At 44.6% G+C, this 25402-nt stretch overlaps 1 protein-coding gene across 8 annotated transcripts in view; it reads right to left on the reverse strand.

The window, feature by feature from the left end:
• Positions 1–25402, reverse strand: part of MYH10 (myosin heavy chain 10) — a 175041-nt gene that overhangs the window by 129222 nt on the left and 20417 nt on the right. For all 8 annotated transcript variants that reach the window (XM_053291241.1, XM_053291238.1, XM_053291240.1 and 5 more), the window contains exon 3: positions 18859–19015. In XM_053291241.1, coding sequence (XP_053147216.1) covers positions 18859–19015 — 157 coding nt within the window. The remainder of the gene's footprint in view (positions 1–18858; positions 19016–25402) is intronic.

Below are 25402 nucleotides of genomic sequence, written 5' to 3' on the forward strand. Positions count from 1 at the left end.
AAGATAGCTGCAATTAAAACAACAGTGCTACAACAAATGCATTCGTTGTCAAGCTATATCAATACAATTGGGGAGTGATTAAAGAAATAAAGAAAGCTATGACCATATTGGGGGCGGGGGGTGGGGGGGAGGAGAAAGAGTGCATCGAAGAAACAACCAGCAGAGTATGAGGATTACTGAATTTAAAGACATACTGTGGAAGCTGTTTAGTACGGATGATAGAATGGAATGATCATTAACCTAACAATTTGGGGTTAAGACTGAACAGTGAACTTAAGGGTTACTATGGCTTAAGACACAAAGAATGCAAGAACTACTGTAGATCTGACATAATTTGATGTCAATTACAATATATAGGACAAATGCAAAAATAGAATAAATCCAGAAAAATCTCCTACTGTAGCAGCCATACAATCTAAAAACTTTAGAGTGACTCCTCAGATAAGTGCTAGAGAAAATTTAAGACACAGGTATGATATATAATTGACAAGCGAACATGTTTGGACTTATGAAATATTAATCACTCGCCATGGTTCAAATACTTACAGATGAAGGAATTTTATAAAAAAAGGAGTTGGAATGTTTTAAGTTAACAGCATGCAGCATTTGAAAGGTTATTTGTTGACAATGAAAGTCATATGGTATCCTGGATTTATAGGTTTTTAAGTTTTAACTCAAATATGCTAAAATGGGGCCCAGACATGAAACAAGATGTACCCTTTGTTATAAGGAAGTATAAGGGCAAAAGCCAACAATTTTTCAACATGTGCTCTATTAAAGGGAAACTGATTGTCAAGTGGCAATTTGGCAAACTTCACAAACTGATTTCAATTTGGACAAAGTCTGTTGGGAAGTATGGAACTCAGTAGAGAAATTTTCCCATATGTGGTGAGAGTGTTCCATAGCAGGCAAATACTGACTGCAAGCTAAGCAATGAGAGAAATGTTTGTTGAGAGATGGATCCATTATCTATATAATCTCTATATATAATTCTCCTGGGTGTGCCTTGGAATGTGCGTCCCAGCGCGCAGCTGATTGGCTAGGCAACGGATGCGCATGATTGGCTGAGGCGCACCCAGGAGGATTGGTTGCCACGGCAGTGGCGGGTCTGGCCATGGAGGCCAGAGGCAGTGGCGGGCCCAGCCCAGCCACGGAGACAAGGCAGGGAGTGGGGGGGGCAGAAGTGGCGGTGTGGAGGAGAGGTGGCTGGGCCTGGAAGTGGAGACTGGGGCAGAAGAGGGGGGGAGAGGTAATCGCCAGCCCCAAAGAGCACACAGATGCTCTGTGCAAGGTCGGCTAGTTGTTTCTATTGAATTAGGTCACTTTCCAACAGATTTGACAAAAGTCATATTGCATATAACTGCTGTACAAGTTTGTTATGTGAAGTACCAAAGAACAATACTAACAAGTCATTGAGAAAAGGTGGTTTTTAAATACACAGTAATGGCTAACGCAGACTATTTGCCAAATAGAGACAGAAGACAATTTGCAGACAGACTGGGAAAGAATTGGATAACTAAAGATATTGGAGAAATAAACCACATATTTTAAAATGTAAGGTACACTTACTATATTGCAATAGATTATTGAGTAGGAATAAACTGAAAACCACTCCCCGCTACCACATCCAGCCTAGTGCAAGGGCGGAGTTGTGCGCCTAGCCCTTGAGTCAGGCACGGAGGCCGCCATTTTGGCTTCCTCAGCACGTGACACATGGCAGCCAATGGGAACAGAGGATCAGCTGCAGAAGTGGCCGGTTCCCCCCTGTTCACTCTCAGTTGCTCTGGGGCAAAGCACCCATCCCTCCCACCCCAGTTCAGTGAGGGTTGTCTGCACTGTTCCCTCTAACAGGGATTCCCAGATGTTGACTACAATCCCCAGCATCCTGAGCTGCAATGGCCTTTGGCTGGGGATTCCTGGAGTTGTAGTCAACATCTGGGAATTCCTGTTAGAGGGAACACTGGTTGTCCGGTTGCCTTTTGGGAGCAAGTAGGAATTCTTTGGGTCAAATCTTATTTGCTCTGGTGTGGCCTTTTTTCGCTTCCTCACTGAATCCAATTGTCAGGTTGTCATTGTTGAATGTTTGGTCAATTTGCAGGTGACTATGGGTTGGAGTAAGTTGACTACATTCGGTGTCTGACTGCAGGACCATTTATGGTGAGGAGGCAAACCAAGGAACAACCCTTGCTGTTTTTGTGGCCCTTGGGCTGGGATCTACCCCTACTCAGAGGCTGGCTGGCGCCCACCACTCAGAGTTGTGTGGCTTGGGTGGGGTGGGGGCTGGTTGGCCTCCCCTCAGCAGGGTTAAAGCTTCACAGTTGTGGTGACATATGGACTTGGCACCAAGCTGAATCAACACCCAGTCCTTCGCCCTGTGGTGGGCAGTCCTCCTTGTGCAGCTGACCCACAGAGGGGGTACCCGCACTAATTGTAAATACCTCATTTGCAGGTTATTGTAATTTATTAATAAAAGTGGCCCTAGTTTATTCAATCAACATTGTATGATAAAATAAAGTATTTATGTTAGAATGCAAACAATTTCATGCAGTCTTGAAGGAAACTATCTAGACCCGTTTCAACCTGGCTTTAGGGCAGGCTATGGGGTTAAGACGGCCTTGGTCAGCCAATATATGACCTTCACAAGAGGAGTGCAACTCTGCTGGTTCTTTTGGCTCTCTCAGTGGCTTTTGATACCATCAGCCATGGCATGGTTCTGGATCACTCAAGGGATTTGGGGATAGGAGACACTGTTTTATAGTGGTTTCACTCCTATGTCTCAGGTAGATTTTAGGTGATTGGTGACAGTTGCTCTTCAAACTGGGAGCTGTTATATGGAGTCCCTCAGGGCTCCATTTTGTCACCAATGTTTTTTTAACATCTACATGAAACCACTGGGTGAGGTCATCAGGGAATTTGGCGCTGGAAATTATCAATATGCTGATGACACCCAAATCTATTTAACTTTGTCATTGTTATCAGGAAATGTCATTAACCTCTTAAATGACTGTCTACAGGCAGTAATGGGCTGGATGAGGGATAATAAACTGAAGTTGAATCCAAGCAAGACTCATTGTTAGGTAATCTGCAAGATGGGTTAGAATTTTCTATTCTGGAAGGAATTACACTCCTCCAAAGAGAACAGGTTCATAGCTTGGGAGTGTTCTTGGAAACAGATCTCACCTTGGTATTTCAGTTTGAGGCTGTGACCAGGAGCACTCTTAACTAGCTGTGATTGATTTCAAAACTTAGCCTGTTCTTTGAGGAGAATGACCTGAAAACTGGTGCACCAGCTGTTAACTTCCAGGCTGGACTACTGAAATGTGCTCTTTGTAGGGCTGCCTTTGGGCATAGTTCAGAAACTTCAGTTAGTTCAAGTTCAAAATGCAGCAGCCAGATTGTTCTCTGGGGCATCCCCAAGAGTCTGCATTATGCCTGTTCTTAAACAGTTGCACTGGCTGCCGATGTGATCCCCACCACTCATTAAGATCATCGGGAGGGGTCCGTTTTCAGGTGCCACCACTTCATCTGGTGGCGACCTGGGATCGGGCCTCCTTAGTTGCTGCCCCTGTGGAACATGCTCCCCGTAGATGTAAGAGGATTGTCTTCCTTGGAGGCCTTCAGGAGAGCTTTAAAGACCCACCTCTTGAGCCTGATGATATCTGGTTTTAACCTGAATTTTTAGTGAGATCTAATTTGGTCTAAATGTTTGGTTTGATTTTATTCTGTGTTTCCAAATTTTTATTTTACTGTAATCCACCTGAGATACTTCAGGAAGGGCGGTATATAAACTGAAAAAATAAGTAAATAAATAAAATTCAAGAATTGTTGCTATGTTTCCAAGGAACAAAGTACCAAAGTCTTCCAAATGAAAGCTAACCAGTCTGATAGAAAAAGCAAGAGGATTAGCAGAGTAAACCATGAGTTGTTCAATTTATGCAAAGATTAAGATGTCTTTTAAATTAGTTTTACTGAGCACAAGCGTTTCAAACTACCAAAAATCATATTACATTAAATATTTGTGCTGTAGAGGGATCTATGAATAATATTTATGTTAGAGTAGTTATGTGCAGCATTGGATTAGACATACTATTCAGTTCGCCTCTCTCAGTAAGAAAAGTTTCATTAGTTTCTGACAAGATTGCTCCACTGCCAGTCTTAATTAACAGACAGTCCAAGAAACTGTCTAATGAGAACCCTGTTCTGAGCACTCAAAATGTACCAACACTAATATCATTAAAATGGTAGGTGTGTATCAGTCAAGAGAAAATTCTATGACATTACGAAACAAGAAGACTATCTAAATCAAACATACTTTTTCTTATTTGAATGTCAATACAATGTTTTAGAATGTATATGCCTACGTATTTCTTGCAGGCTTGAAATACCTTCCCTTTCAGACGTCAGTAATATTTCTTCTTCCATTCTTTGGTGTTCTGATTTTATCAGCCTTTATACCTAGACACGTACAAGCATACAAACTGTTTTTCTTAACCATACACTAGCTTCTATACCAAATTGTTTAAAAGCTGAACATTAGGGATGTGCAAATTGGTTTGGGTACAAATCGATTTGTACCCAAATCTAGCTGATTCGGGTGATCTGGAGACAAAACAAATCATCCCTGTGGTCCATTTGCTAGATTCAGGTCCAAATCAAATCACGCCTGATTCGATTCGAACCGATTCGAGATTCAGATCCCTCCTATTAATTCCCCCAGATTCCCAGCTTTATGTATGTCTGTATGTATGCATGCATGCAATAAATTATTTAATTACACACACACACACACACGTGCTAAGCTCTAGCCCTTGTAGAAGTGGAGATATGGAGCAAAATGTGTGGTCACTGTTTTTCAAGTGTTTGGATTCTTTGTTGTATAATAATTTCCCTCAATGAATCCCTATAAGAATTCATTACACACCTTCATTTTTTCTATTCACAGTGCCAACTGCCATGTGCCAACTACACCCCACTCCCACCCTCAAGGCAGTGGGGTACTACTCAGTTTATGTTCTAGGATTTTTTTCAAGTGTTTAGGCTCTTTGGTGTCTAATAACCTTTCCTCATAATTAATCCCTATGAGGATTCATTACACACCAAAGAGCCTGAACACCTCAAAAATTCCTAAAATATAAACTGAGTACCCAGTGGCTTGTGGGACAGTTGGAATATGGGGTGCCACTAATTCCCCACCCCCACCTGCAAAGCAGTGGGGTCAAAATAAACAGAATTAATTAAGGTGTGTAATGAAGACACCATGAGTACCCCAGTGTGTGTGTGTGTGTGTGTGTGTGTGTGTGTGTGTGTAGCTGACACATGGCAGTTGACAGTTGGCACTGCCTAATGATAGTCAAAATGAACAGAGGAAATGAAGGTGTATAATGAACCCCCATAGGGATTCATTATGAGGAAAAGTCATTAGATACCAAAGAATCTAAACATGTCAATATTCCTAAAAATTAAAATGAGTATTTTATGAGTAAAATACTCATGAGTAATATTCCTAAAAATTAAAATGCCTTGCAGGTGGTGGGGTGTGTGTGTGTAGTTGGCACATGGCAGTTGACAGTCGGCACTGTCCAGTGACAGTCAAATGAACAGAAGAAATGAAGGTGTGCAATGAATCCTCATAGGGATTCATTATGAGGAAAAGTTATTAGGCACCACAAAGAATCCAAACACTTGAAAGATAATAACTGCACATTTTGCTTCATAACTCCACTTCTACAAGGGCTAGAGCTTAGCTTTTTAAAAAAATGAAAGCTGGGGATCCTTATTAGGGTTAGGATATGGCAACTGCGAATCCCCATTGCTTCCTATGGTAGAAGTGTTCAAAATCAGTAAAAACTTTTTAAAAATCAACCAAGTGTCCCACTGCCTTGAAATGTGGGTGGTAAGTGGCACCCATGGGGACCTACCCACCACCCAAATTTGGTGCCCCAGGACCTTGTTAAGTGGTCCAAATTGGTCTGAATCCAATCCAATCCAAATCGAATCTGGGGTGATTTGGGGGATAGATTTGGATACAAAACAAATCAGGGGTGATTTGTACTGGGCACAAATCGAATTTTTAAAAAATCTATTTGTGACATCCCTACTGAAAATTTATTTGTGACATCCCTACTGAACATGAACCTTAGTCTTCATTCAGTACCTTACTCTGCATTCCCTTCGTGTGAAAACTGAAATTATCTGCAGTAAGGAGGGCTCTTTCAGTAATAGTTACACAATGGAAGGGCCTTCCTCAAGTGGTGAAATTGTGTACTTCCTGTAGCCTTTGGACACCTATGTAAAACCTGTTTATTCAGAAATGCTTTTGGAAATTAAGATAAAGTATCTCCTAGACTAACAATGCCATTGTTGCAGGGAACTGGAAATGTTTTTAATAGCTACTATTGTGATGTGTTTACATTTGTTTGGAGCAGACTTCTTATTTTGTTATTAATAACAGACAGTTAAGCCTAAAATGTTTGGAAAGGCAGGGCAAAAGTTAACATTTTACAACACTGCAACAACAGTTGGTTAGTTTTGAATGAAAAAGGTCCACTGGTTAATTGGGGGACAAAATTTGTATTAAGTTCTTAGAAAAGGTGCAGGAAGCTGGCACCATTTTAGAAGAGGCATTCCACTTCTCTCATGTAGGAGGAAAGTCTTCTAAAATGATGCCAATATGCACATGTATTGCCTAAAATGAAAACAGCGCATACTCCTCTCAGAACTATTTTTATTCATATGGAGATTTAATCAATTAATCAGAACATATACAACTTCTTTAAATTGGCTATAGCCCTAATAAAAATATTCACAAGGTTATGTCTGAACAACGTTTCAGTTTCCACGACTGATGTTATGGGAAGAAGATGCCCTACAAGTTTGAAGCCATTTGTAAGCAAAGCATTGCATTCTGTTCCATTTTCAATTTAGCAAAACATTCTGGCTTTAAGTACTGTTTCCTCTTCCAAAAGCATACAGAACAGGTTCATTCCACGCTTCTAGATCTTCAGACATGACAAATATAGCGAGCTGCTAGACCAATAATGGAGGGGAGCAAAAATCACTGGTAAATGAGATGCCACAAATGGGCAGGTGTGGATGCCCAGCCAATATGCCCAATGGGGCACCTCCCCAACCCTGATGTTAATTAGACAAACCAGCAAAAAGGGAAGAAAACATGGGAAGATGTTACCATCATTATCGCATTCAACAGTAACCAATCACTCCAGGCAAGGGCACATCAATGATGTAAAATACATTTTTGCCTAGCATATGAGGGTGCAAGCAGCACCTGCTGATATCCTGCATGTATTTCAGCTGTTTGACAGCCAAAACTTCAGATGCAATTCCCATTTCCAAACAGTGGTGAAAACTCCACTAGCAGAATTTCTGCCTGCCATTCAGCTGTTAAACACAATGCATTAGGTGTGATGGAAACAAGGTGATTTTTACAGCTGAAGCATTACCTGTTTTCACCACGCCCAGCGTGCTGTGTCTTAACAGCTGAATGATAGACAGAAATTCAGTCAGTGGAGTTTCCACCAGCATTTAGAGATGAACATAAGTCATCCTGCTGGTTCAGGCCCAAAGCCTATCTAATCCAGCATCCCATTTCCCACAGTGGCCCACCACTTGCCTCTGGCAAGCCCGCAGACAGGAGATGAAGACATGCCTCCTCTCCTGCTGTTGCTGCCCTGCAGCTGGTATTCAGAGACTTCCTGCCTCTGAGCCTGAAGAGTGCTTATAGACATCAAGACTAGCAGCCATCGATAGACCTATTCTCCATGAATTTGTCTCCTATATGACCCTTTTAAATTCATCCAAGCTGGTGGCCATCACCACATCCTGTAGCAGAGAATTCCATATATTATGCACCATATGGGAAAGTATTTCCTTCTGTCAGTCCTAAATTTTCTGACAGTCTCATGGGATGACCCCTTTTTCTAGTGTTATAAGAGAAGAAAAAACTCTCTACTTTCTCCCTCCACACCATGAATACTTTTATAGATCTCTATCATGTCTCCCTTCAGTTGCCTTTTTTTCTAAACGAAAGAGTCCAGGTGTTGTAGCCTTGACTCATAAGGTGCTCTAGCCCCCTGATAATCTTGGTTGGCTTTTTATGCACCTTTTCTAGTTCTATAATATCCTTTTTGAGATATGAGCAGAACTGTACACATTACTCCAAAAGTGGCTGCACCATAGATGTATATTAAGGCAATATAATATTGACAGTTTTATTTTCAATCCCCTTGCCTTTTTCACAGCTGCTGCACACTGACTTGACACTCAATGAGCTGTCCACCATGATCCCAAGATTACCTCTCCTGGTCAGTAACCAGGAATTGCACCCATTGAATTTCCAACTATCAAGCAGCTGAAGTACAGGCAAAGTATCAACAGGTGCTCCTTGCACCCTCATATACTAGGCGGAGTTGCATCTGTTGAATGTGTGCCTGCCACATAACTGTTAAAGTCCTGGGCCTTTACAAGGAATTCAGAAACTCTTACCCCTTAGGAGGTACAAGATTGGAGGACAGTAAAAGTCAGACAGCCCTGAGGTCTAAGCAGTTCCGAGGTAAAATGAATGAGACCACTGTTAGGCTTCAGCTCTTTAGCTGTTACTGTCTCTATGAGATAGAAACATTGGACTTACCGTGAAAGGTTCTTTCTCCTCTGAAGTAGGACATCACAGCTTACAAAGGGTTAACTTCTATCACTTGCTCCCAATAGACAGGAAATTCAGGTAGTTTCAGGTATCTGGAGGTCCATCCCTTCTCCCAGCATGCTCGGGGGTCAGATCCCCAGTTCCAATTGTTGTGCTCCATGTTTCAGCTACTATGTTCCACGGAGATCTGTATAGAGCCGGCAGGGAGTTATCATGCAAAGGATAGGTTATCATGCAAGAACAGAAGTAGGCCCTGAAGCCAAGACAGTCAGAGCGACCCCAAACAGGGTACCAAAGAGAATACGTAAGTATGGTATGTAGCTAGGATGGACCCCACACCCCATATGGACCCATACACTGATCCACATGTTGGCCACGTGACCTCCGACTTCAGAGGAGAAAGAACTTTTCACAGTAAGTCCGTTTCTTTCTCCCTCAGAGTAGGTGGTCACGGCTTACAAAAGGATACACCAAAAGGGTGAAGAATCCAAGTAGGAGTGGATCAGGTCTAGACCACCTGCTAAAGCACTATGCACCCAAACACTGCCTGCTCCATGACAAAGGAGTTGATCTTATAGTGTTTGAGGAGAAGGGAGATGAAGGACCACGTAGCTGCTCAGCAGATCTCCCCCAGGTGTGCCTGTGCCACGAAGGCTGCAGTGGTAGAAGCACTGCGGGTCGAGTGTGCCGTAATGCCTTGGGGGACCAGAAAGGAGAGGGCCTGATAGACGGTGGAGATGCACACCTTAATCCAGCATGCCAGGTTCACCTTGGATACCTTAGTGCCCAAAGATGACGCATGGAAGGAGACAAAGAGCGACTCAAACCATCTCAGCAACCTCGTCCTCCTCGCTTAGATGAGCAGAACCCTGTGCATATCTAGGGTGTGCCAGCGGTGTTCCTTGGGTGTTCAGGTCCTGGGCAAAAGGAAGGCAGACCAAACCAAATGCCTGAGAGCCATGAAAAGTGGAGCTGATCTTCAGAATAAAGATAGGATCAGTTTTCAGGACCACCAGATCAGGTTGGAACAAACAGAGCTTATTTTGCACTGAGTGCACTCCCAGCTCTAACACCCTGTGATCTGAGGTAACCGTGAAAAGGAACAGGACCATGTAGGACAGATATTTAAGGGGCACTCAGGTGAGTGGTTCAGATGGTCAGGGCATTAAGACCCCATTGAGGCTCCAGGATGGAAAACAATGGACCAGCAGTAGGGCAACATTGACTGCCCCCCACAGGAAACAAGAGATGTGAGGGTGAGGGGATGAGCCGTCAGCTCTCCTCAGCTCCAGTACTGACAGGGCAGAGGCCTGGCATCTAAGGGTATTGGGCCATAGACTCTGGTCCAGACCATCCTGCCACAATGAAGGGCTCTATATTCTTTGTCCCCATCCATCTCAGAAAAATAGCCCAGAAGGCCTGATAGATCCTGTTAGTGCTTGGACATCAGGAGACCAGGATGGTTTCTTGCACTGCCCTGGGATACCCTACTGCTGCTAATGCCACACGTTCAACCTCCAGGCGTGCAGTTGCAGCCACACCCGGTCTAGATGAACCAGAGGTCCCTGGTATAGGAGATACAGCCCTTGTTTCGTTCGTTTGTTTATTCGATTTCTATACCGCCCTTCCAAAAATGGCTCAGGGCAGTTTACACAGAGAGAGTACAAATAAATAAGATGGATCTTGTGGCAGTGGCCACAGGGCTGTGACAGACAGTGCCAGGAGATCAGCAAACCATGGGCGCCTTGGCCAGAGAGGGGCCACCAATATGACCCCTGACCCTCTCTCACTGAGCTTTGCCAGTATCTTTGGTATGAGAGCTCATGGGGAAAGGCATACAGGAGGCCAGGTGGCCAAGGAGATGTGAGTGCATTTGTGCGCTTCGCCAAAGGGTGCCAGAAGCGCGTGAAGAAACATGGCAGTTTGCTGTTCGGGGATGCAAATAGGTCCACCTGGGGGAAGCCCAGGAGGCACTGTATCTGGCTGAAGACCTCGGGATGGAGGGCCCACTCCGATTTGTCCACCATCTGGCAGCTGAGCCAGTCGATCTGGACATTCGAAGAGTCGTTTAGGTGCTCTACCCTGACTGAAGCCAGGTGCCTCTCGGCCCACTGAAAGAGTAGATTGGCTTCTTCCATCAGGGAACTGGACCTGGTACCATCTGGTGGTTCATGTGGGACTTGGTCGTCATATTGTCCGTCCGAATCAGCACATGCTTCCCTTGTAGCAGATGTGTGAACTGGACCAGGGCCAATCTGATGGCTTTCAGGTCTAGCCAACTGATACTGTGGGGCCATTTCTCTGGGGACCAGAGGCCTTGTCTGGTCCTCGCCTGGTCCTCGCTGTGGGGCCCCCAGCCTGACAGACTGGCATCCATCATGACGGTGACCCTGTTGGGTTCCCTCAGGGGATTCCCTCGTCACCACCGGGGACAGCAACCAGCAAAGAGTCTGTCACATCTGTATGGGAAGGGCAACAATCCTGCTGGTGCAGTTCCAGATATTGTTCTGGAATAATAGCAGCATCCACAATAACAGCCAAGCATGCCATCTCGCCCACAGGAGGCACTCTATCCATGCAATCATGGATCCCAGGAGCTAAGCTCCTGGGATCCATGACATCCTCCTGTGTTTGCAGCAAGAGTGGCTGAATCTGTCTGCAGAGTTTCTCTCTCCTGTCTGGGGGTAGGGATATGGTGTTGAACCAGGCCCCCAGGTGAGGTAGCGTCCTGGAGGACCAAAGGTTGCTCTTGGACACGTTCACCAGGAACACATGTGACTGGAGGACCTGCACTGCCTGGCAAATGTCTGTGTCCGCCCATCCCTGGGAGGACAAGCAAGGGAGAATATCACCAGGTGTGCATGTACCCGGAGGCCCCCACACACGTGGGCCACGAGGGCTGACAGAATTTTTGTGAAGAAGCGGGGCGCAGAGAAGAGGCTGAACAGAAGGGCCTTGTACTGATAGTGCCTTTGGTTGTAGCAAAACCTCAGGAATCTCCTGTGGGCAGGCAGGATCAGGATTTGGAGGTAGGCCTCTGTGAGGTCTATGGAGGCCAAGAAGTCGCCTGGAGCGATGGGCTCCTTGACAGACCCGAAGGATTCCATGCAGAACCATCTCTTGCAAATGAAAGGCTTGAGTCACCTGAGCTTCAGGACCACTCGCCATCTTCCATCCTTCTTCAGACCAAAGAACAAAATGGAGCAAATACCATGACAATTCTGTCAATTGTGCTGGTTTGCCTGCTTCACCTGCCAATGTTTGGTCAGTGTCCTGGACCTCGGACGATGAACTAGTTGCGTGGGATGGCCACCAATTCTAGGAGGTATCCCGCGGCCAAGGTATTGAGCACCCACTTGTCTTGAGTTGAGAGCCCACCTGGAAGAGAGATGCTGCGACCTGGCCCCTACCAGTAGATAGTCAGTTCTGCTTGGTTAGTGTGTACTCCCGCCACAGTGCCATGGTGCTGCGCCTGCCGGAATCCTGCCCTGTGTCTGGTTCCCCACTGGTTGTGGCCCTTTGCTCGCAAGGTTCTCTGGTCTCAAAATCTTGAGACCTGCTTAGAGGAATAAAAGGAACAACAGTTATTGCAGGATGGCCGACACAAGACCTTACGTCCCTAAGGCATGGCCTTCTTGTTACCCATTTCCACCAGAACAGGTTCCAGTGAATCCCCAAAGAGCTTACTCCCCTTGAAACGCATGGCAGCCAAATTGAGTTTGGACTTAGCATCCACTTCCCAGTTCTTGAGCCTCAAGGTCCTGTAGAAAGCAGCCTTTGCCACCACTGACCTAAAAGATGCCTGGATGGAGCCTAAGCTGGCATCAGCCATAAAGGTTACTGCCTTGGCCAGCTTGTTTAGCCCTTGTCATAGTACTGTCTTGGCAGGTTCTAACTTGGTAAGGAGGTCTTTCACCCATATGATGGAAGCTCTGGCAAAAATAGACATGGAGATCATTCCTCTGATCCATTAGGACATGTCCTGTGTGAATTCCCAATCCCAGAGCAAGTTACTCACTATGTGGTGTCCCAAGGGCTCAGCTGTACCCTGGTGCCCTGGTGCCACCCATCTGGTGAGAATGAGTCGCTACACTCTGCTCCCAACTGTATGCCCTGGTCCATGTGGAGGGCAAGCCCTCCGCACTCCTCACTGATGGCAGAGGAGCACTTCCAGGCACTGCTCAAGCAAGTGTTTGGTCATGGCTGCTCTATGTGCCACCGCCGTTGCCCCGCTGGGGGTATGAGCTAGCATGCAAGGCGGGGAGACCATCGCTGAGGGTAAGAGGCCCAAAGGCTTCACACATTGCACCTTACTCGGGTCAACCCTGCAGGTGCATCACACCGGGATGTGGGAGCCCGCATGTTGCAGGAGCCACCATGCCTGCTGTGGTATAGGGGGCTGCCATGCCCTCACTGGCCACGGGCATTGTGGCAGCTGCCAGGTAGGTGGATGTTGCAGCTGCTGCCAAGCCCTGACTGGATGCAGGCATCAAGGAGGTAGGCAGCGCAGCGGCTGCCAAAGAGCCAGGTGGCCAAGCCTGAAGCAGCTATGGGGCTTGCCGCAACAGAATCGGGCAGCATGGAGGCTGCACCACCTGCGGCCGCCATGGCCATCAGGCCCCCGCTGTCCGCGGCGGGCAGGGAACCAAGCAGTATGGGCTCTGGCCCGAGTGTGGCCTGCTCTGCTGGCACGGCCTCCCGGGAGGAAGTGGAGAGTGCGAACTGCTGCAGTCCAGGTGTGAAAGGCAGCTGGGAGTTGGGAGGGATCAGCTGTGAGGCGGGCACCACCTCAGCACGTGGAAATCTTGCTGCTGTTTCTGAGTCTGCGAGGCTGGGGGCGGGGGGGGGCGGGGACCGAGCCCCCGTTCCGCCTGGTAGACCCAATGACTGGAACGGCTGTATGTGACCCCCCTCAGCAATCCCAGTTGCTGCCCTGTAAGCAAGCTGGTACAGACAACCTTCAGCAAAACTCTTTCACTTTGCCAGTAAGTGGCCAGCATAGGGCCTATGAGATTGAGCCTGTTTCCCTATCTAAGAGATACGAGTTAAACTGTTCAAGTGTAATGGTTACATGTTGATTAAAGTCTGAATTCTGCTTGAGAATTCCCAGCCCGCACCACAACAGGGCACAAGCAAGTCCCAGGGAGGCCTAGGGGATTTAGTTTCTCCTGAGAATCTCCTGCAGTTCCCAGTCACTGCACACTGTTGCCCAGCTTCCCCTTCATCACGCCCTGCCTGTCCCTGAATGCTTTGCAGCAGCATTGCAACCACCCAGCTTTCCCCATCTCAGTGCTGGGAGACTTTAAAAAAAAAAAAAAAAACCATTTATATCCCGCTCTTCCTCCAAGGAGCCCAGAGCGGTGTACTACATACTTGAGTTTCTCTTTCACAACAACCCTGTGAAGTAGGTTAGGCTGAGAGAGGAGTGACTGGCCCAGAGTCACCCAGCTAGTTTCATGGCTGAATGGGGATTTGAACTCGGATCTCCCCGGTCCTAGTCCAGCACTCTAACCACTACACCACGCTGGCTCTCAATGACTTTTAAAGGGCCACCAGCAGCAGCCACCTACCTGGGGCAGTTGCCGCATGAGGGACTGCCTCTTTGTGGTGACAGTCCCTCCAAAGTGGAATGCAGACTTTTATCTATGTGCACAGTTGATCAGAGTCCTGATCAAAGTTACTATTTCCCAGGAATCTACCAACAGGCACAATGCCAGTTTGAAGACTCTTGCAACAGAGCAAGCAGCTTACATGATTTCCAGAAGAGGCAGCATTTCAAACATAACTGAGGTAATCAAGTGACATAACATGACAAAACAACTCAGTCAAGGTAGCTCTTCAAAACTACCAGCATAGTTTTGAGAGCCAGCATAGTGTAATGGTTAGAGTGTTAGACTAGGACTGGGAAGACCAGAGTTTGAATCTCCAGTCAACCATGAAACTCACTGGGTGACTCTGGGCCGGTCATGTATCTTTCAGCATAACCTACCTCACAAGGTTGTTGTGAGGATAAAAATAACCATGTACACCACTCTGAGCTCCTTGAAGCAAGCATGGGATATAAGTGTAAAACTAACTAAATAAATAAAAACTGCCAGAACAGGTCAAATCATCCCTCCATCACAATATTATTTTGTCAATGCCTATTCCCCTCTATGTTAAAGGGCTTTGTTAAAAAGCAGTCTGCCTGCTCTTTCCTCAATCACGCACGAGTGCCCAGTAAGAAATGGAGTCAGATATAGAGGGAGCAGTGCTTTTCAATGCTCTTGCTTTGATCCCCCAGAAACAACTGTAGTGAAGTAATGCCAAATGTCAAAGTAAAACAGCTGCCAAAGGTTTCATTCTCCAGTTCTTCCTTCACTTGGCAATTAAATCATGTTATCTACTGAAAGCCTATTGTCTAAAAATTGTTATTTCCTACTGAAAAAAGGACTCCAATTCATGTTTTAATATTCTGAAATTAACACAGACATTAGTGTTTTAAAGTCTAGGCAATTTAACCATTCACAAGGAGACTGTCAAGAAGCCCTAGGAACGCCAATGATTATCTAAAAAATGTTCCCAGGGGACTAATTTTCTACAAGCAATTTTATTTCGTCTCAAATGCTGCCAAACTCCTCTAACAAGAAGTTACTTACCAGTTAACTGATCTTCTCTGACTGGCCATCTATTTAGTCATACCTGCAGGATCTATGCCTATATAGAGTATCATTTGGACTTTCTAGAACAGTTTGGCTACTAGCTTCTTCTGCAAACAGAAGCCACTCAGCTTTAACATATGCAACACTTTCCAAATGTGTCCCAGGATATTAATGCCAAAGGCCCCTCAGGAGGCCAAAGAACTGAAACACTAATCTACAGCAAACATCCCTCTACAAACCCCAGCTCTAGAGTCCCACACTGAAATCTGGATCACTATATATAGGATTCTCAAATGCATTTTTTTAAAAAATTTTATTTATATTTGCACACCACCCCAAATTTTTGTGGTGACCCCCAAATTTTAAAGACTTTTTAAAAGTTATCAGAGATGGGGAGGCTCTTATTTAGCCTCCCCAGAGAGGCTACATAAGCAGGCAGCGCATTCTAGAGTCTCAGGACAGCAACAGAGAAGGCCCGTTCCTGTGTAGCTGCAAGATGATTTGGTGGCAACTGCAGACGAACCTCTCTGGGTTATCTCAATGAGCAACAGGGCTCATGGTAAAGATGACATTCTCTTCAACACCCCGGGCCTAAGCTGTTTAGGGCTTTATAACCAGCACCTTGTATTTTGCCCAGAAATGTCTTAGTAGCAATAGCAATAGCACTAGCACTAACATTTATATACTGCTTTATAGCCGGAGCTCTCTAAGCGGTTTACAATGATTTAGCATATTGCCCCCAACATTCTGGGTACTCATTTTACCGACCTTGGAAGGATGGAAGGCTGAGTCAACCTTGAGCCCCTGGTCAGGATCGAACTTGTAACCTTCTGGTTACAGGGCGGCAGTTTTACCACTGCGTCACCAGTAGCCAGTGCAATTCTTTTAATTAGGAGTAACATGGTCTCTTCAAGATGACTCAGAGACCAACTTGGCTGCCACATTCTGTACCAACTGCAGTTTCCAGACTACGTACAAAGGCAGCCCCACACAAAAGCACATTGCAGCACTCGAGTCTAGAGGTTACCAGCATATGTACTACTGTTCTGAGGTCATTTATCTCAAGAAACGGACACAGGCGGTGGATCAGCCGAAGCCAATAAAAGCACCTCTGGGCACACCTCAACCTGAAATATGAGAGAGAAGTTTGGATCCAGAAGCACTCCCAGAGTGTGTACCTGTTCTCTGAGGAAGTGTGACCCCCATCAAAAACATGCAGATCAAGCCCATCACCTGAGTTCCAACTCCACACAATAAGTAAGGTGAAGTGTGCCATCAAGTCGATTTTGACTCCTGGCGTACACAGAGCCCTGTGGTTTTCTTTGGTAGAATACAGGAGGATTTACCATTGCCTCCTCCCGGGCAGTATGAGATGATGCCTTTCAGCATCTTCCTATCTCTCTGCTGCCCGATATAGTACCAGCGGGGATTCAAACCGGCAACCTTCTGCTTGTTAGTCAAACATTTCCCCGATGCACCACTTAAGGTGACATACACAATAAGTACCTCTGTCATTTGGATTCAGTCTCAGTTTGTTATCCCTCATCCAGCCCATCACTTCCTTCAGGCAGGCATTTAGGGAGATTATGCCTTCTCCTGACACTGACATGGAGAAATAGATTTGGGTGTCATCAGCATACTGATAACTAACCCCGCACCAAATCTTTTGCTGATCTCTCCCAGTGGTTTCGTGTAGATGTTAGAATGCATTGGAGATAGTATGGAGCCCTTGAGGAAGCCATATAAAAGTCCACGTTTTGAAGAACAGTCTCACAACGGGCAGGCTGCGGCAGCAAACTAGATGCGCAGATGCTCTGTGCCCAGCCCAGCTAGTTAGAAATAAATGGCAATTTGGGAATGTAAGAGATAACTATGCACAGTTCTCTTCCCACCCTTGCACAATAGGGAGGGCGGGGGGGGGGGCAAGGAAGAACGAAAATACCGTCAAGAAATAGAAACTAGCCTGCAAAAATCTCAAATGCTTAAGAGTTTTTTCCAAGACCTGTGAACATAAATAAGACAGGACTGGAACTGGGGTTATGGCACCTCCTGGCACCCAGCAACTATTATCATGTGATCTGGCCCTGTTTCAAGCATGCTCAGTCCACAACCCATTCTGATGAGCTCCAGCACAGGGGGGGAAATAGCTGTTACTTAATTTAGGCAAGGGACAAATTGCAAGGCTATACTAACGTGATCTTAATCAGATGGTTTGAGACTGCAGAAATAATTGGAGCTTCTGACCTCTGCCATGTGTGAGGAGCAAAGGCTGCTGGGTAGGTTTTTATTGTAATTCATTTCGATTATTATTGCATAAAACAGGAGATCCTGCTCCCAATACTTGCTGGGAGAGAGGAGAGACTTCCTGTTACCTGACCCTTCTATTTGAATCTACTAACCTGTCTACCAGGAGCACATAGGGGATAACCTATTGTTACTAATGACCAGTATAAGAACTATTATTTATCTTATATGTTTAGGGTACTAATTTCTAGCTCCCAATGCTTATACTTCTTGTAAACCAAGGCTGCATAACTCAAATGCCCTGGTGGGCCGGAACCATCCACAATTTGGCATAAAACTATAAGGCTGTGTTGTTGCAGGATAGCTGGGGGCCACTAAAATAGTCACTGCGGGCCGAATCTGACCCCCTGGCCTTATGATGTGCAGGCCTGTTGCAAACACACCTTTTTATATGCCCTTGTACCGCTCTCCTAATGATTTATGTTTCTCTCCAGTCAAATAGTATCCTGAAATAGTGTATGCTAAGAGGCAAGAGAGGAGAAAAATACACATGATGGAGGAAATGCCCATTTGACTTTCTAATGCATCTCTACACAAGACTGGCTGATGTACATATACATGAACCCAAGTAATAGGTTGCAGAATATTCTAATGAACTAGTAAATTCACTGCATAGTAGTACGGAAAGTAGCAAGCAAGGCTCAACAAAATTGGCCTGAACACATCTGGCACTAGCCCAATCAAAATATATTCAATTCCCTTCTAAGCACATTGTTATAGCCACATATCTGACATCAGGGACTACCTTTTGGATTAAGTATTGCCATACAGCTGTCCATGGCCAACACTCAGCTCTCACTAGATCTTTTTTCCACTCTACACCCTTCCTTCCACTGCTCTGTGTTGTGCATCTCCTGCAGAACAGAGGAGTACTGAGTACTGAAAGAGATTGTCCAAAACATTTTGGAACCCATGCAGAAAATCCAAGTGGTGCCCTCCTGGCAGTTAACAAAATAAAACTCAACACTGATAATTTACTGCCCTCTAATTCTATTCCACTTGGCAGGCAGGAACCTCTCACACAGGGAAATGGAAGCTGTACATGCCTCTGAGGTAATATCTTATATTTCAACAGAAGGGCACCCAAAAATTTAAATCAGAGTCAAATACCTTATTGACAGAAGAACCTGGTACTATCAGTGTAAAATTTACTTCAAATCCCATATTCCAGCGACCTTACACACATTTACTACAAAGCCTGAAATGCAGTACATAATGAACACTGGTGTATATCATATAAGGTAAGGTTCTTACCTTGCAACATGCATCTGTATGCAGATTCAGATATTGCATAAATGTGTGGAGGCATTTCATGGCGTTTCTTTCCTCTGTACATTTCAATTATGTTCTCAGAGTAAATTGGGAGGTTCTTGTAAGGATTTATGACAACACAGAAGAGTCCAGAGTATGTCTATAGGAAAGGGGGGGAAAAACTTGGTTAGCTGCTCTTATTGTACATTCACAGGTATGTGCCACTGGGCTACAGAAGACTGGGAGGGCTCTTGAACAGAACAGGAAAGCTAGAGTGGAAATAAAAGCTGTCAAGTTGGCGGCTGAATGGGTGGTTGTTTTAGTGTGTGTTAAAAAAAAACCCACAAGCTCCTGGGATAAACTTTTAGATGTACACAACTAGGATAAAGATGCTTTGGACTCACCTCCAGGTAGAATGTGTAGCCTGTTTAAACCTGGTTCTTATGAGAGAGCTTACTATCAATTATATGGCCTTAATAAGTATTTCTTAGCAGGTCTGGGGCATTACCAACTGCATTGGAAGATTCCCAGTTTCACCAGAGACAAAAGTTCGACCATCAGGCTCTAGTCATTATCCTGACCTAGCAGTGTGCATACCAAAAGCAGAACCTACAGAAGACAAACAGGGTGCCAATACCTGAGACTGCATTTTAAGGGCATAACAGCTCTAACAAATCAGTCATCCCAGGACAACTCCCTAAAAAAGATTTTTTCATTACAGAGCAAGATGAAAACTAAGGCTTTAAGCATCTAAAAAGTAGTCAAGGGCTGCTGTTGTCAATAGTTTCCAGCCACCGAGATAGCATCTAATCAAAATAAGAACCTCTCATCTACTTGTAAAATGGGGATGAACCAAATGAGCAGAGAAACAGCAGGAAGGAAAGGTGTTGAGCAGCTCTTCACATTCCCAATTGCTGTTTCCCAGGCTTTTAAAAGAAAAGTTAGAAGAAACTCAGCCAGAGAAATAATCACAAAACTACCACTCACATCTAGTTTGGCACTTGGTTTGTAAAATTTAGAACCACAGAAAACAAAATTTAGAACTCAGAGAAAGCAAAATCACCACCCATTTCAGTGGAGCCTCAAGTCAACACTAGTAACTGCAATGTCACATTTATACAAGCTTCTGATATATTCTTTCCCTCTATCCCTGCCCAAAGTTGTGAAAGCCTATAGCCTGGCAAATCCACACTTAGAAATTTGGGGTTAAGGCTGGTACTAGATGTTAGAGGAGACACAGACACAGTGCTACCAAATATGGCAGCCTGTTACTCTCTCCCTGACATCTAATGCTACAAAACACTTCTCACTGGACTGCTCAATTCTTTATTTCTCCCCCACCCCAGGGTTGATCACAATCTAAATCACTTCTCCGGAAGGTTCAATTTTATGAATCACAATTTAAATCACTAGACAGGAAGTTTCTATTTAATCATTTTTTAGTAAAGCTGCATTCTTATTGTCTGATACACACACAGACTCCACACCACCACTCAAAGATATAGGTTTCATTTTTAGAAGAAGGTACACAGTATCTATTATATTAATTCTCGTAGATGTGCCTCTGTGGGGATGCGTCCCGGCAACCCAGCGGATTGGCTGGGCGGTGGAGATGCCGGATTGGCTGGGCAGCGGTTGGCCGCGTAAGGAAGTGGCTGTTTGGGGAGGAAAGGAAGGAAAGCGGGCAAATGGAGAGGAGAACTGAACAGACTGGGGCAGAAGGGAGGGGGGAAGCTGAGGGGAGAGAAAGCGGGGGAGCCTGGCTGGGCAGAGACAAACAGTTGGCTGCTTCGGAAGATGCTCTCTAGAGGGAGGGCTGCAGAAAGGAGCTGGCTGAACGCTTGGCGGCCCGACACCAGGGACTGGAGAAAGGAGGATGCGGCAACGGCCAGCAGGGAAAACACAAGCAGGCTAAAAAGCGGAGGCGGGGGGGTGGGGGAGCACGAATGAGAGAGAGAAAAAGAGATAGAGAGAGGTGGAAACGGAGGAGGGAGCAAGCTGGGGCAGAAGGACTGGGGGAGTGTACAGAGCGAGCGAGAGAGGCGCGCGGGGGGGAGTGTACAGAGAGAGCGAGAGAGCTGTGGGAGGACAAGCCAAATGAATTCTCCCAACTAAACCCAAAAAGGAAGTGAACTACCGCACAGATGCTCTGTGCGGGTTCAGCTAGTACATTATAAAACAACTAGTAGGTGCAGCCTATCATTGACCAGGCAAGAACAGTTTATGTAGATCAGTGTTTTTCAATGTTTTTGGAGCCATGGACCGGTACATTCTTTGTGTGCAGTTTCCCAGACCAGCAGTTAGTAAAGAGATGGCCCCCCCTCCAAGGCACCCCCCAAAATAATTTCAAGCTGGGCGGGGGCACTGCTGTTGCGAGCTCTCCGGAGCTCATTTCTAGGCAGGCAGCCCTCGCTGCTGGAATAACACTCATTTAGCTTCTTCGAAATGAATGTTATCCCAGCAGCGAGGGCTGCCTGCCTAGAAATGACCTCTGGAGAGTTCCCAGCAATGGAGGCTCCCACCAGCTCGAAGTTGTTTTGTGGGGAGATTAATTCCTCCAGCACGGACCGGCACTCAACTGCTCATGGACCGGCACCAGTCCACAGTCCAGTGGTTGAGAAATACTGGTGTAGATTACACTAATAGGAAAGTTCAAGAAATTAAATATATGCCAGACCTTTTTATTAATGTGTTAGGGAAAGTAAAAGAACAGTTTGAAATGTGTAGGATTCATTCATTTTATGGAATGACAACCATATATGGTAAATATGAATCAGTAAATGTGAATCTGAGAAAGAACTGCTTTTCCTGGGCATGGTGTTTTGGAATTATTGATTTCAGTGAGTGTTAAAATATATTCAGAATTCCTTCTAGAATATACAAAAAAATTAAACTGGTCCCCAAACATATTTCAGTATAATAAGTAGTGCATTCGGCTAAGTTAAGTGACAGGATTGTTCATGCAAAATGTGGTTATCTGTAGGTCATTGGGAAGTATGTCTTTATATTGCACAAATTCTTCAAACATTTTTATTCTGAATTTTTTCAGATTAATTTTAACCAAAAATGGGATGATGATTTAGTCATTTTAATTCTCAGGGATATTTTTATCATAATGTGCTAAGAGAGTCACCATAATCACTCAACGGGCTTTTAAGTTGTACTATGTTTATCCTGGCTTGTTTTCTTCAAACAAACAAAAGTATTTTAACAAGACCATTAACTACTTTCAATTAACTACTTATAAATGTGAGGTTTTAAAAAAAATTCAATAGGCAATTTCAGTTAAGTCAACATGAGAAACAAAATATTGAGTGGTACAGTTCAGTCTTCACCTTTGTCTACCTATCTGTCCGTAGTCTGGAAAAGACAGGCAAGCCTTCCTGCTTTTTCAGTTCCAAATTATTTCTTAATTTAGAATGAATTTATCCAAAGGAAGAAGAAAAAATCTTTTTACACCTACAGAAGAAGTTACTGTTGTTAGAAGCTGGATTACCACTTTAGTGATCTCCAAATCCAAATGTTTAAATGACTTTCACTAACTCACTGTGTAACTTCCTTTTAAACTTCAAACATTTCTTGAATTGGCCACTATTGTCCCTAAAATTTACTTTCATGACAGGTTTCCTCAGGACTGCATGAATATGTTCTGCTCAATTTTTGTTTCACTTTCTGTTCCTCCTCCTTGCATTTATGTCCATTCCTCCTCCTTGCTCAAACCTATTCCATCTCCCCAAATCCCTATTCACTGCCTTTGCCTTTGTATTTTCAAAGAGAGATAAGGGCTTGACTGTGTGCATGGTAAACCACCTGCAGAATAGGACTGATCATACCTGTTCTCTCATCTCCATATAATTCTGTTAACTAGTATGTTTACAGAATAGAATAGATGTTATAATTATTACTTATATATTTTATCTAGGGCTTTGTAACAAATTGTTTTAAGAAAAACTTAAAATCCAATTTAAATCAAAAATCCAATTTATATACAATTCATTTTTAAAAAACAGTTTTAAACAACCTTGCTTTCCCTACTCCACTGTATCAGTGAAAGCTTGCAGTAGTGCAAAAGTGTGTAGTACTAGGACATGTCACCATTTTATATTACTAGGCCTGTTTAGTTACACTCTAAGATTAATGATAGATATTTTCTTATTTTATTTATTCTATTCATTAAGTTTGTATGCTTCCCCAAACTTCCATCTCTGAACAGCTTACAACATAAAAACAAGCTGAAACACAAAAGTAAAAACCTTAGAACAATTTTAAACCACAATTAAATTAAAAGGCTTGGGTGAAAGTCTTTAACTACTTTTTTAAAATTGCCAGAGATGAGGAGGGTCTCATCTCAACAGGGAGTGAATTCCAGAGTGTCAGGGCAGCAACAGAGAAGGCCCATGCCCAAGCAGCCACCAGACGAGCTGGTGGCAGCTACAGACTGACTTTCTCCGGATAATCTCAATATGTGATGGGACTCAAGAAAAAGACAACATTATCTTAGATACCCAGGGCCTAAGCTGTTTAGGGCTTTATAGGTTGTAACCAGCACCCTGAATTTTGCACAGAAACTTAGCAGCAGCCAGTATAGCTCTTTCAATACAGGAGTAATATGGTCTCTTCAAGACCCAGAGACCATCCTGGCTGCTGCATTCTGTACCAACTGCAGTTTCCGGACTACATACAAAGACAGCCCCACATAGAACGCATTGCAGCGGTCAAGTCTGTAGTTTACCAGCATATGCAACATTGTTTTAAGGTTGCAGCTGCCATATCAGCTGAAGTTGATAAAAAGCATCTCTGGCCACAGCCTCAACCTGGGACACCAGAGAGAGGTGTGAATCCAGAAGCACTCTCAGATTGTGTACCTGTTCCTTTTGGGGAAGTGTGACTCTATTCAAACACAGAAGGTTGGTGACAGGCCTATAGTTGCTCAACTCTGAGGGATCCAATGTAGGCTTCTTCAAAACAGGCCTAATAATAGCTTCCTTACGGCAAGGAGGCATCCGGTCCTCCCTCAGAGAAGCATTTATCATCTGTACCAGGCCTTCTACAACATCCTCTCTGCCAGATAGTTGGGCAAGGGTAAAGAAAACAGGTGGTAGGCTTCACCACTCCAAGCAGCTTGTCCACATCTTCAGGAATCAAAAACTGGAACTGATCCAGCCTAACCACACAACAGGAGATTTTATCCACAAAGTACTAATTAAACATGTCACAGCAGGTAATAGATGGTTCCAAATTCTGATTCAAGCAAGGATCAGGATGGACACATACTAGCCATCTCATAACCCTGAATAACTCCGCTGGATGTGAAATTGAGGATGCAATACGAGCTGAAAAGAATTGCTTCTTTGCCGCCCATATTGCCAGAGCATAGATCTTCAAATGCGCTCTATTTTGTAATCAGTCAGATTTGAGTTGAGTCTTTCTCCACTTGTGCTCCAGATGTCTACCTTGTTGCTTCAGCCCCCATAGTTCTTCTGTATACCAAGGGACAAATTTTCAAGCAGATCTGAGAGGATGCTTAGGAGCAATCATATCTACTGCCCTGGTGAGTTTGCTGTTCCAATTCTCCACCAGGGCATCAACAGGATTACCAGCTGAGCCAACACTAAATCCTTCCAAGGTGTCTTGGAATCCTATTGGAACCAATAATCTTATCAGACGGTCCATCTCCCTGCAGAGGTGGGGTGAAAGTGAGAGTCCAACCTTAACCAGATGGTGGTACGTCCATAACAATGGGGAAATCGCAGGAGTCCCCATCCATGGAATATCACGATGATCACAGTAAAAGACCAGATCAAGCACATTACCAGCAATATGAGTCGGCCCCAAGACTGCTTGGGATAGGATCATAGTTGTCATGGCTGCTATGAACTCCTGAGCTGCCATAGACAAATCTATCCCAAAGTGAACATTGAAGTTCCCCACCACCACAAGTCTGGGGAACTCCAACACCATTCTGTTGGGTAGGGGGGTGATCGGTACACCAACAGAAGTCCCAATCTATCCCTGGTCCCCAGACTTAAGTACGCACACGCAATATGAACCAGATACAGCGACAGGGATCCTGATAAGGGAGATGTTATTCGTATAAGCCACAGCCACACCACTTCCCCACCAGGAAACCCAACAGAGGACCCTGGAGGGATTACAGGACTGCCCTTTACAGGTCTAAAGTCACATTGGTGGTTGGGTTTTGTTATTGTTGTTGTTTGCGGGGGGGAGCCTGCTTTGCTCATAACATTGATGAAGTTTGGTATGTTACATTTGGAAGTATGGTTTATTCAGACAATTAGTTTAAATATAATTTACTTTTAAATGTTATTTAATTTGTTACAAATGGAGTGCAATCAGCTAAACTCCAAGGAATCCAACATCTTGTAAGCCAGTTTCTTCTATCTTCAGTACCAGCTTTTTGCCTGTTTCTCACAAACTGTCAAACACTGTTTAAGAGAAGCAGGCAGAAAGTTAATGTTCAAATCTAGGGGGAAAACTGGCTTACATACAGTGCAGTGCCCCACCAATTGGAGTGGGGCGAGGACAT

Source organism: Hemicordylus capensis, chromosome 2 (genome assembly GCF_027244095.1).
Source record: "Hemicordylus capensis ecotype Gifberg chromosome 2, rHemCap1.1.pri, whole genome shotgun sequence".
NCBI lineage: Eukaryota > Metazoa > Chordata > Lepidosauria > Squamata > Cordylidae > Hemicordylus > Hemicordylus capensis.